The 13499-nt window shown below is 34.3% G+C and overlaps 1 protein-coding gene across 1 annotated transcript; it reads right to left on the bottom strand.

Moving 5' to 3' along the window:
- Positions 1 to 3057: 3057 nt before the first annotated feature.
- LOC127206623 (alpha-amylase 1-like) lies at positions 3058 to 12782 on the bottom strand. Its single transcript, XM_051165955.1, has 10 exons — positions 12575 to 12782; positions 12303 to 12449; positions 11347 to 11544; positions 10639 to 10869; positions 9261 to 9394; positions 8427 to 8549; positions 8233 to 8332; positions 4645 to 4763; positions 4426 to 4551; positions 3058 to 3273 (listed from the first exon to the last, which is right to left on the bottom strand). The coding sequence occupies exons 1-10, from the start codon at positions 12740 to 12742 to the stop codon at positions 3084 to 3086; spliced, it is 1536 nt and encodes a 511-aa protein (XP_051021912.1). The 5' UTR covers positions 12743 to 12782; the 3' UTR covers positions 3058 to 3083.
- Between the last annotated feature and the right edge of the window lie 717 nt (positions 12783 to 13499).

Raw genomic sequence — 13499 nt, forward strand, 5'->3', positions numbered from 1 at the left:
GGCACAGCCATAAAAAGAGACAGGTCAATCAATTGAATCAAATTGAAGACCTAGAAATAAACCCACACATCTACTAACACTTGATTTTTGACAAAGAAACCCAAACCATAGAATGGGGGAAAAAGAAGAAGAAGAAGAAGAAGAAGAAGAAGAAGAAGAAGAAGAAGAAGAAGAAGAAGAAGAAGAAGAAGAAGACATATTCAACCAATGGTGCTGGTATAACTGGATATCTTTGTGTAGAAGAATTCAATTAGATACATATTTATCACCCTGAACAAAACTCAGGTCCAAGTGGATCAAAGAGCTCTCAAAAAACAAAACAAAACAAAAAAAAAAAAAAACGAAACAAAAATAGACACAATAAATCTGATAAAAGAGAAAGTTGGGAATAGCATGAATACACTGATACAGGAGACAACTTTTTGAACGGAACACCAACAGCTTAGGTACTAAAATCAACAATTAATAAGTGGAACCTCATGAAACTCAAAAGCTTCTGTAAGGCAAAGGACATTGTCAGTAGGACAAAATGGCAGCCTCCAGATTAAGAAAACAACTTCACAAACCCTATATCCAATAAAGGGCTAATATTTAAAATATATAAAGAACTCAAGAAATTAAACAACAACAAAGAAAATAGCCAATGAAAAATGTGAGGGGGGGTGTGCATTGGGGGACTAGAAGGAAGTACAGCTGCAATCAGGATGTGAAGTGAATAAATAAATTAATGAAGAAAGAAGGAAACTTAAAAAAAAAAAAAGAATCAGAGGAGAGGGAGGCTATCAAGGAAACAGAAGGCCCTCTAAATCAACATAAGCAGTGCTCATATGAATTCACAAAGACTGAAGCAACATGCACAGGCCCTGAACATGTCTGCATCATATCCTCTGTGTATATATTATGGTTTCCTGTATAGTGATTTCCTGAAATACTTGAATAAACAAATGAATGAGCCTGTGATTGTGTGCCTTCTCTTGAGCTCATTTTTTTCTCTTAGTGTGTCATGTCTAATTTGGATGTGACAGTTTTTTGGTTATCTTTAATATTTTATTTTGTTATATTTTAATGTGATCACTTAGAAGTATGTTCTTTTTTAATGAGACACAGAAAGTGGACATAGACAGCAGGGGAGGTGGGGGCACACAGGGAGGAAGATGGTAATAGAAATATGTTACATAAGAAAATAATCCATTTTCAATAATAGTGAAAATTATTTTTAAAATGAATTGAATTTGAAATTTAAGAATAGGATTTTTTATACAGTTACAAAAATCTCTGCAATCAAATTTTGAAAAATAATGACTTGTACCTACTCCCCCCAAATCCTTTGATAGCTAAGTATTGCTCACATTTCCTGGCAATATCAACCCAGTGCCCCTCAAACATATGGACAGTAGCAGTCTGTATACAGACCCTTTAGAGTTTATACCTGGATCATGCTGAACTTAGCAAAGCCCAATGTCTGAAAACAGAAGGAAAATTTTTATTTTACAATGAAGTTGACAGTGTCTGTTGTAGCAATGACTCATACATTGACCATGAATAGTAAAAATGAATAAATATTTACAGTACAAGTTAATCATTCATAATGTAAGGTACATTGTGAGTAATAATGTTAACAGGTGAAATCCACTCAGAAAGTCTCACAGGAACGAACAAAACATTCCTTGAGAACATGTATTATCAGAATGGTAATACAAGAAAGAGTTGCCAGATTGGGAAAATTTATATTCTTCAGTTTTTTGGTTTTTTTTTTTTTTTTTTTTTTTTACAGTTAAGATGCCTTTGTTCAGGAAGTAACATTTCTTATTAAACATTTTTAATTTTTTACATATACACTTATATTATTACATATATATACATATATACATATACATGTATATTACATATACAAATATATACATATATACATGCATATGTATACATATGTATATATATACGATGAACAACCTGTAGCAAGAAAAACCATGACACAATCAGGAATTATAGAAATGTTAAGTTCTTAGTGTTTTGGCTATTTGTATTTTACAGCCTTGAAGAAAACATATTTCCTATCTTGGTGCATATAAAATTCTGAATGTAAATCCATATCTATCATATCTCATCTCTATCAACTTAAGACCCCTGAACAACTAAGCTTAATTGCAAAACTAAACTATCTGGTCTTCAACCCCATCAAAGACTTGAGAACGAATAAAATTTATTGCCTGAGTAAATAGGAAATTCAAGTCAGCAGCTTTCAATGTGAAAAAAAAAAAAAAAAAAAAAAAAAAAAAAAAAAACAATGACAGAGATAGTTTGCTGCCTGAGCACTCACCCAAAACTCTCTATAACATTGGAGCATCATCTTCAGCCTTTCTTCCCCAATATATCTGAAAGACATATTTGTGAAGCAGGAACTATTGGAGACTTGCTTACCTTATTTTGGCAGAGTTTGCCTGTCGACTCTGCCTGCATACAAGCTTGCCCTTTTTAGGCAGAATTATGTCTGTGGTAGAAATGAGGACATTTTGCCCAGTGTTTGTTTGCCACATTTGAAGCCATTTCTATAAGGAGGTTCTTTGATGCTCATCATCCTCTTTGAGATAGGCTGGGTGTTGCCAGGACATTTTACCCATGTTCATATAGGTAGCCCTACTTATGAGTACTGGGTCACACGCACACACACACACACACACACACACACACACACACACACATATACATAAATGGGGTAGGAAGAAAATTGATAAGAAGAAGAAGAAAGGATCTGATGAAAGATGGGAGCCAATAATAGAGTATACAGGAGTAAATATAACCAAGTATGATCAAAGTAATGAGAAATTTGATACTATGAAATAAATTGCACATTTGATAAAATAATAAATTTGTCTGGATATCTTCATAAATCTGAAAATTTCTTTTAGCAAATAATCTAAAGATAATCTTTTAAAAGATGTCCTCATAATTATATATGATTTTAATTTTTACTTTTCCAGAGTTATGACTGATTTTGATAAATGTAAATGAGGTATAAAATTAAACTATGCAAAAGAAAATAAACACAAATGATTGATGCTCTCAACATGTATTTATTTTAAATTTTATATTTTTGACTCAGCATGAATTGCAATAAATGGGTCTTCAGCAGAGTTACTAATAGAAAAGTGAGCATTGCCATCACTGCCAACATACACTTTTATTCCAGTGCAATTGCCATCAATTTTATCTCCAGAAATGACATCACAGTATGTGCCAGCCGGAAGACCAGTCTGTAAAGTTGTTGACAAAGGCCTGAAAAAGTAGAAAGTTAATTCTAAATTCAAATTCAACATATAAATGCAAGAGAGCAAACTATCTCTAAAATAAATAATTCTCAAAACTTTGTGCTGTAAATTATAAAAATTATACTTTATCGGGCAAAGACCAAGTAACTAAAATATATATGTATCAGAAGAGCACACGGTAAGTGGAAAACTTGGTCCCACAACAGGCGGTGGCAGAGTTTGATGTGAAATGGTTGGATGAATTCTGTCACTGTAGACATCTTTGAGAGTAAGAAGACTTGCACCTTTTCTAGGCAGCACTTTTTGTATTGTGCTTGTAGGTCAAAAGGTGAGTTACCAAATTCCTGCTCCTGATCTCATATCTTGCCTTCATGCAGTCTAACTGTAAGTCTAAATAATTATTTTTTTCCTCAAAGTTGTTGTGATCATGGTGATTAATCATAGCACCCAAAAAAACCCCAATACAATAAATTAAATGAATGTACAAAAGAATATGTTCACCTAAAATTTTCAATTACTTGTAAAGAAATTGGATTGAGATCTCTTAGTATAGTTGCACATGTGAGGAAATAACTAAAAGAGAAGTTGCATGTGTCACAAATGAAAGGCCAATCACTGGAAATTGTAAAACCGAATGACAACTGTCCCTTAAGAAAAACCATTATCCATGGCCAAGTACACAAATGTGTTAAAAAGATTTATCACACAGAAGCACAGAATTATCATGCAGGCAGAAAACTTAAGATTGTATGCCAAAAAAACAAGACAAGACAAAACAAAACAAAACAAACACAACCAGATAATAGTTAAAATACAGAGTCAGAGAATAGAGGAAAGTAATTTGAAACCAATACTAACCATATTTTCTAAAGGTTTATGTGTTTTGTACAGGTGTCACATGATGTATAAAAGAGAATATATGCAGATGACAGTGTAAGAATACACCTAGAACACAGCAACAACAAAACTCTACTTAAAACAAAACCAAGAAAGTAGGAAAACAAATTAAAAGCAAGAATTTTTATTTCTACAGTTTGCAGGTCTCTGTGCTTTCTTAAAAGCATTAATGAAAAGATTTGAAGCTACAAATGAGCAGGAAACAAAAATAAGAGTCTAAGAGTGTAACTATTCAATCCTACTTTAGTTGATATCCACTCACCAGTCATCATTGTTGAAGACAATGAATCCTCTGTTTCCTCTGCCAAAAGCTACTTGGTTGCTGTCATTATCCCACCAGTTAGCAAAAGGCTGACCATTGACTACGTTTCTGAAGGCCACCATGTTCCTAAGAGCACAATGTCATGTGAAATGTCAACAATTTAAAATAAAAGGTGAAACAACGTTCTTATGAGACTAAGTTTACAGAGGAAAGTCCCACCTTATTTGACGCCACCGATGTTCACAGATCCAGTCATTACCACATGTGGTGTCTGGGTTAATGGTCACTTCTTTGGTTGCTCCATTGTTATTTGGTGGTCCAACCCAATCATTGATATCCTTAATTAAGGAGGACATCTCAGATTTTTAACATGAATGTTCCATTTCCATTGCATTAAACTCAAAGTGTTATGCTACTTCATCCTCTGTAGTATCTGCTTACGTGTCTAAATCCATCAGTATTTATACAGATCATTACTGAGTGCTTATTATTTGAGTCTGTATACCATAGTTTTCTAGAGTCATAGTTCTGAGTCATAATCATTTTTGATCACTTGGTACCTTTCTATGCAACATCTTCTTCATATTTCCCTTACCTATTTTGTGTAACTAAAATAGTAAAATCTTTAGCATCAGAAAGACTAGGATTAAAGAAAAGGCTCCAGTGGCATGGGCAGACAGAAGACACCTAGAGACCCACAAACTGCGTGGCCCATTCACAGCAGAAGCCACTATGATGTGCAAGTATATGGTATAAAAACAGGAGAGAAAGAGAAGCAGATGGTTTGAGCACTACGAAGAGAGGTGCAACTGGAGATAAGAGGGTGGAGAAAAACAGCTTGATATGAATAGCCTGTCCTGTCATTTGAGGCTATGATGAAGCTGGGCAGGTAGGAGCCCATGATGCCCCTGAAGACTATGTCTAGATACATGATCATGCAGTAGCAAGGGTCTGTGTCAAAGACCATGGGGACATCCAGAGACCATATTAATGTCCATAGAATGTCCCACACTCACTGGATGAAGTACTTGGGAGAGTAGGCCTGCACCACACCCAGGTAGAACAGTAGAACTGGAGCTAGGCCTGGGGATAGAAGGCGGGTGCAGATGAACTTGTCCTGACAACATTATCATAGGAGAGCTAGTTATGGCCCTCATCTGCCCTAAGATGACCACCCCCCCCCCGACCAGCTGATAGGATGTGAACTGGAGAGCGGGCTCTTTCCCCTGCTGGCTCTGGCATTGAATGTGTTAGCCACTGCAGTCCTAGAGATCTCAGTAGTGTGGTTTCATGAGAAATGATGGGCTGAGAAACTCAGCCCACACTCAGGTCCAAATCCTTATATCTACACCAATCATGAAGTGCTGGAGCATATGAAGGGGAAGGTCAAGAACTGCAGGATCTCCATGACACTTGGCAACAAAAGGATATCCTGGGGAAAGGCCAAAGAGGATCCAGTATTGATAGCGTAACAAAGCCAGAGCTTCAAACCAGACAGTGACTCATTACAATGAACATTTGCAAGTGTAGATATGTGGACAAAAAGGTTATACTGTGGGGTACACTGTGACACCCTGCAGGTTCCACAATCACTTTTTGTTTATTTCTTTTGTTTCTCTTTTATTATTCTTTTTAAATCTTATTTTCTTTTACTGTTGAGTTGACAAGCCAAGGCAGATATCAGGGGATAGGAAGATGAGTAAAATTGAGGTACATTATGTGAAATTCCAAAGAATCAATGACAAGTTTAGGGGCTAGGATGTTTTAGATGTTTTATGTTAATAACTATTAGATATGATAGATATAGATTTACATTCTGAATTTTAGACTCAACAGGATAGGAAAGATAGGTCTTCAAGGTTGCCAATGCAAATAGTCAAAACACTATGAATGTGTTTATATGTGTATATATGTATGTATATGTATGTGGGATGTATATATGTAAAATTCCTGATTGTTTTATGGTTCATCTTGCTTAGGTAGTTTATTAAACATATGTGTAATAATATAAATGTATATGTAAAAATATTTAATAAAAAATTCTATATTTAAAAAAAATAAAAGTTAAGAAGAGGCAGGTTCCAATGCCTATGGAATTTAAAAATTGATTCAATATACATAGAGATTCACAACTCTATGTGCCTGAGTTTTAGTATTTATAAAATAGAAATAATGTTTGTCTGGCATAAAAATACAAATGTCTGTGAAATCCTTCAACAAATATAAATAATTTTTTTATTAATATCACTTGGTTCATACCACCTTTAATATAAAAGTGTGAATAAATATATGTAGAATAATGTTAGATCATAACATGGCTATTTTTGCAAGAGATCACGTCCAAAGATCTTCTAGGTCTGTATGGTCCAAGGGGAATACAAACATGTCCTAAATCCAGGAGATAGAGGCAAACAGATCTGAGTTCAAGGCTAACCTAGTATATAGCAAGTATCAGGAAAAGAAAAGCTTAGGTCCAGACATGGTGATACATGGCTTTAATCCCACATCAAGGTAAAGTGTGTTTGTAGAAGGAAGCACTCTTGTTTGAAAGTGTTGTCTAATTGAGTGGCAGAAAAGGTGATGAATCAGAGAATTTATAGAGTAGGATATGCCCAACTATCATAAGAGAGTGGAAAGGGAAGTTACATAAGAGGAAGATTTTACCAGGACAGTAATAGAGAGATGGGTTGAAGAGAGAGAACTCAGGTGAAGATGGAGCAGGCCAGAAATTGAGAAGAAGCCAGAAGTTTAGAGCAGATCACTGAGTTAGTTTGAGGCCAAGCAGAGCCATTCCATGCCAAGAGAAAAGTCAGGTTAAGAAAGTCAGCTGGCATAAGAGTTTGAGCCTGAACACCTGAGTTGAACCAGCCAGCTCAGAGCTCAGAAAGGACAAGTGAGGGTGAGATTATTAAACAAGTCTTAGAGGCTGATAACATTCTAGGCCTAGGTTAAATATCTGGAGAATAGAAAGGATCCAGGACTAGACCTAGGAAAGAGGCAGTAAGCTTCGCAGAAAATTGATCCAGGGGAATAAAGGTTAGTTTTTATATCCTGATATACACTTGTAAATTTTCCACAAATTTAATATACATTTCATAATAGAAAATTTAAACATCTTTCTAAAACAAACATTCTGTCCATTTTCTATAGAGGCAGAGTCTTTCCCCTAAACTAAGAGTTGGACACTTTGATGATCGAAGATCTGCTTTTCCACCTGCTAGGCCCTTATGCTACAAGTGAAATATCAATCCTGCTCGAAATTGCAAGGTGCCAGGGATCCAAATGCCTCTTCTGCAAGAGCTCTACTCTGTAAGTCATATGAATGACCCTTAGCTCCTCTCTGAAATTGTTCACATTAAGATATTACAAAATATTTTTGTAATGTTTGCTAATCTTGAATAAGTCTTCCAATTTGACATAATTTCTTTCATGTATTCTCTTTTGCCAGTTACTGTCAGTTAAACTTAATGCTTTCTTTTCTTCCCTAGAAAAATATAAAAGGACTAGCAAATACTAATCATGGCAAATTTTAAACAAAAGCAGTTTACCTTCTTTACTATGTACAATACCCACATCAAATTGACAAGGTGAGTACTATTAGACTCCTATGTTCTACTTTTTGTACCATGTTCTCTTATTATTAATTATTTTTTCTATAGTGATAAAGAGGAGAATACTTCTATAATATACTTACATTACTAAAATTATAGTAAATAAATATTTGATGGCATGTACTTTATGCAATAATTTCATGTGTAACTAAAACAGGAATGTTTCTTTTTTCTTAAAAAATATATTCAGACTTACTTTTCCATCCTGAAAATATCTTGGCCAATGGTAACTTGACATTACTCGTGTTAATCCATATGGATGAGCCAACATAAACCCAACAGCCATTTTGTACAGTCTAAAAATTAACAAATAATATGACAATAGAAAAATAGAAAGTTTACCATCACTAAAGGGTGTGTAACAAAATGGTGAAGAATGGTTTTACCTACCTGGCATCCCAGAATGTCAGAATGGATGCTCCTCCAGCCCCATGCCCTCTCTGATTATCATGGTTGTCCACAAACACAAGGGCTCTGTCAGAAGGCAGGAAACTCCAACCTTCTCCCCAGTTCCTAGGTTTAAACAATATGCATATATTATTCCTTGACAATACATTTGAAGTATTCAAATTTTGTGTCTCTTTCTATAATCCATTTCTATTTAAGTAATGATTCTCTAACTAAATGATATTCCACAGGAAAATTTTCTTATAGATGATTCTATAGATGGTGAGATTATTTGCATTTCATTAACATTGCTCACATAAGATTGTAGTGTAGATATACTTAAGAAGTGTAAATATTTGTTATTTATATGCATTGTATACTATGAAAAACTGAATGAGGATTGAATATGCACTGTGCATTATGAACAATTTTAACATATCAAATTAATTTACTGCACTGTGTGTGTGTGGGTATGTGTGTGTGTGTGTGTGTGTAACAGTAGAAATACATTGTAGTTTTATTTCTGAGTAGTAGGACTTTTAAGTAACATTTTGACTTTAGCATATCATAATCATGAGAGTCCAGTGGAGTCATATCATAGACAAAAAATATCTCTAGGCAATGTTTTGTGTTCCTAAAATACCTCCCTGTTATTGACATTTAAAATTGTAATTTTAAATTCCAGATAGTTTTTATGGTTTAGAAAACAATGAACATTCTTGATAACAAACTCCTTATTGAATATTTAATAAATTCACGTTGCTAAAATAACCATGTATCGGGATGATATGACAACAAATCTGTGACTGACAAGATGACCAAGTATGATGTATTTACTCTAAGTAGGCCATCTTCTCTCCATTCCATTTGCGCAGAACATTGCCCAGTTTTATCCCGAATTTGAATTCTGTCACACGCCCATTTTCAACATACTCATTAGTTGACACTGCTTCACCACCCAGATCAATTACCTAGTAGGAGATATAGAAAGAGGCTGTCATTTGACTAAAATGATATTAAAATATATAATATAAAAATAATATCCTATAAATCCTTATACCCTTATACTGTTAATGTTCCAACTGATTTTCTTTATTTCTTTAGAAAATATATGCATCAGTACTGAAAGAAAATGACAGTATCACTCCTTGTTCAATAAAAAAATGCTGACATATTTGAACTTAACATATAGTTGAAAATTTAGATATTTATACACATAACATATTTACTGTCAGATAGATGATTTCAGCACTTAAAAATTCATTTAATTCTCCAAAGAAAATAACTACAAAACATTACTAAGCCTCTTTGCATGAAAATTGTCCATAGATATATTAATCAATTTATCCAAAATTTATGTACTTCATAGGTCAGACAAGCTTTAAACTTAAAAAGACTAGCTTGAATCAACAATTAAGCTTTTTTCTTCATTCTTCTGGCCCAATATATCTGACAGACATATTTGTGAGGCAGGGACTATTTAGGACTTGATCACCCATAATAGAGAGTTTTGGGTGAGTATTCAAGTTGCAAAGTGCCTCTGTCATATTCTCATCTGAAAAGCTACTAACCTGCACTCCCAGCATACTCAGGTAATCAAGTTTATTTCTTCTCAATTCTGATGGAATTGAAGACCAGGTAATTTAGTTTTACAATGAAGCTTAGTGGTTTAGGAATTAAGATGTTTCTAGTCTAGATAGATGTTTTAAGTTGATAATGACAAGATGTGATGGAGAAGATTTACATTAAGAATTTTAGATGCACCAAGATAGGAAAGGTTTTTTTTAAGACTATCAAATACAAATAGCCAAAACACTAAGAATGTACCATTTATATAATTCTCAGTTGTGTTATGGTTCTTCTTGCTATAGGTAGTTTATTGTATCTATGTGTAATAATATAAATGTATATGTAAAAATAAAAAATGTTTAAAAAAAGTTCTTTTCTTCTGTCTTGCAAAGTGATCTCTGAGTATACACTAAATGGCACAATAATGTCACATGCTAAAAAAATTCTCTTAGACCCCCATAGACCCTTATCCTGGTTAAAAAAAAAAAAAAAGATCTTATATCCAAATAAAAGGGAGTTACAGAAACTACACATTTTGGGAACTCAGATATTAACAATTGAAATTACGTTTAATAAAATCTTCTACCAATCTCCTGGTCAACAATATGATGACATTTTATGTATGTACATGTACATGTTGCATTACCTCTTGATAAATGAAAGGTCTGCTTCCTTGAGGAAACCATGTTGTATTTAGACTGTGTACTTTATGCAAAACTGCCTTTATGTCTCCAGGCCACATGTGCTTAGCAGCATCAAGTCGGAACCCTGCTACACCAATGTCAATGAGATGGTTCATATAGTCAGCTATCTTGGTACGAACATAATCTTTCTCAAGTGCAAGATCCAGAAGACCAGACAGACGACAATCTCTGACCTGTTGAGACAAACAAAAACACAAAACAAAACTGCGATTGATTCATAAATGGAGCCTGTCACCCAGTAATCCCTTTACTATAGACTTATTGATAGATTGCCTATAGAAGCTTCGTAAAGCTTTTTCAGAGCACGCTGGAAACATTCACATGCTACCATGGATACCTTCAGAATAACTTCCTGTATGAATACTAAATGAGGAGGAAATGAAGTGGGTAAGATTATTAGTTGATTGAGGAAGCAGAACTTCATCATTTCCCTTTTCCTTTCTTTCTTTTTTCTTTCACTATTTGGGACAGGAATAAAACCCAGGAATTCTAATATTTTTAGCACCTTCCCTGAGCCATCAAATGACTAGGGAAATGTTTTTTGGTAGTTGTGGTTCCTATGGAATCTACTCCACATGTCAAATGACTCTAAAAGTTCTGTTGCATATGAAGCCCAGATTTTTCTTTTAAAGTCTGATCATTTCCCTCACCTGAGCAGCATCACTGTAGCTCTCAATGCCTCCACTTCTACTTCTACATTTTCCATCATTAAAATCCCAACCAGAGTACGGAACCCCAGGAAAGTCCCTGTGCTGTGGGTTGAAATAACTTCCACATGTACTGCTTGTTCCTGCTGCAGCTCCTTCTCCACACATGTGGTTAATGACAGCATCCACATAAATACGGACCTGAGGAGAAAAGTGTATACTTCAGTGCAACTTAGAGACCTAAAATTTAAGTAGTAAAACTTCATAGTACGCTAACATAACTATGACATATATTGCAATTTGGTAGATTCATTTTTGACAAAAAGCCAGGTGTAAACAAAAATATGAAATGAAGATCAACAACACTCCTAGTATGTGGTTGAGGATTTATAGAAATGATAAGTGGAAAAACAGAAACCATCTTCATTAAAAAAAAAAAAGAAAAGAAAGAAAAGTGCCATTTAAGACACACACTGGAAGTAGGTTTGTTTTTTCAACTGGACTCTGTTGATTTTGAGGGAAGTTAACTGAGTCTTTACTTAGTCCCTGAAGAAGAAAATGTAGGTACTTGTCTTTATTAAAAGAAGAAATAGCTATTTACCATGACAAATAATGGAATAAAGTACAGGAATTGTGTGTGCACCAAGAAATCACACACAATGACAGTAAGTATAGCATCTAAAATGTCTAATTCCTACCACAAAGGGGTTAGTAGAAAATGAGAGTGCTTATAAAAATTAAATTTCAAAGTTTTGTTTTATAAGTATTTTTCTTCAGATGGTTCATATGAAAGAGGTTTTCAAAGTTGACCATAAAGCAGTAGTTAATTTTCAGTTATAGCTAAAATGTGAAGAAAGCAATTAAAAGGTTTGAAGCTTTTTGGTCAAGGAAAATAAGAAAGAAAAGGCAGAAATTGGTTTTGCATTTAATGACTACAAAGGAAATGCGACTTTACTTACACCAACATTGTTGCACCTATTCACCATGTCCTTGAATTCTTCTTCATTTCCAGACCTTGAGCATATTTTGTAGCTAATTGGTTGGTATCTTTCCCACCACGGTCTTGAAGGGCTGTTGACTACAATGTTTTCGTTGGGTGGAGAGACCTACAATTGACACAGTTTAAGTTTCTCTGATTATGGTTTACATTACTGAAATCAATCCTGTAGAAATCTGTCAATGTCCCTGAAGTTTCACATGGTAAACTATGAATATAATTAAGAAGTCTTACCTGTACTCCTCCAAATCCTTTAGGAGCTAAGTATCTCTCACATTCCTTAGCAATATCCACCCAGCGCCACTCAAACAGGTGGACAATAGCAGTTCGACCATATTTAGTATGTGGGTCGTACTGAGCCCAGCAGAACCCAATGAACAAAAGCAGCAGCAAGACCTTCATTTTTTATGATGTTGTCAGTCTTCTTTCTAACAACTATCTTATTCCTGCAAAAAGGTATAGTGAAAGAAATGTTAACATGAATCAATATTACTGTACTAGCTCTTTATAAACTATAAGGAACTATTAATAATAATATAAAGAAGTGAAGAGCATTCAAAAACTCTCTCAGGAACTCTAAATGCCCTTTGAGTTCTTAAAAGATTTTATGTTTTTTCTCTCTCAAGAAATATTAACACTTTTAGACATCTGGAGATAAAAATTTGTGATTGTGCATTTGTGTATGTATGTTTGAGTGTGTTTTATATGTGTGTTTGTGCGTTACCTGACTTATTATATTAGATAGCATTTATGACTTCATCTCTCAGAAGAATTACAACTGGAGTCTTAAATAGTTTTGAGAATCTAAAATTTTTTGTTATATTTCCTTTCCAAATATTAACAGAGTAATCATTTAATCTCTATTTTCTTCTCCAGCAAAATGTTGTGGTGCTGCCAGAAATGCCTCAGAATATAAACTGCTTAAAATACTTAAGAAGCATTAGTAATGCAGAGAAAACTGTCAGCAAGGCTAAAGCTTGTATAAAAAGAAGGAAGGCACAATGAGGTTACATCAGAGAGGCAAACAGGCCAAGATGTTCTAGATCATAAACAAAAACTGTTGGGTGTCCCATCATTTCCAATTCCAAGTTGTACTACAAAGCTATAGTAATAAAAACCATGTGTTGGCATGAAAACAGACAGAAAGATAAGTGTAACC

This window comes from Acomys russatus, chromosome 23 (genome assembly GCF_903995435.1).
Source record: "Acomys russatus chromosome 23, mAcoRus1.1, whole genome shotgun sequence".
NCBI classification, from domain to species: Eukaryota; Metazoa; Chordata; class Mammalia; order Rodentia; family Muridae; genus Acomys; species Acomys russatus.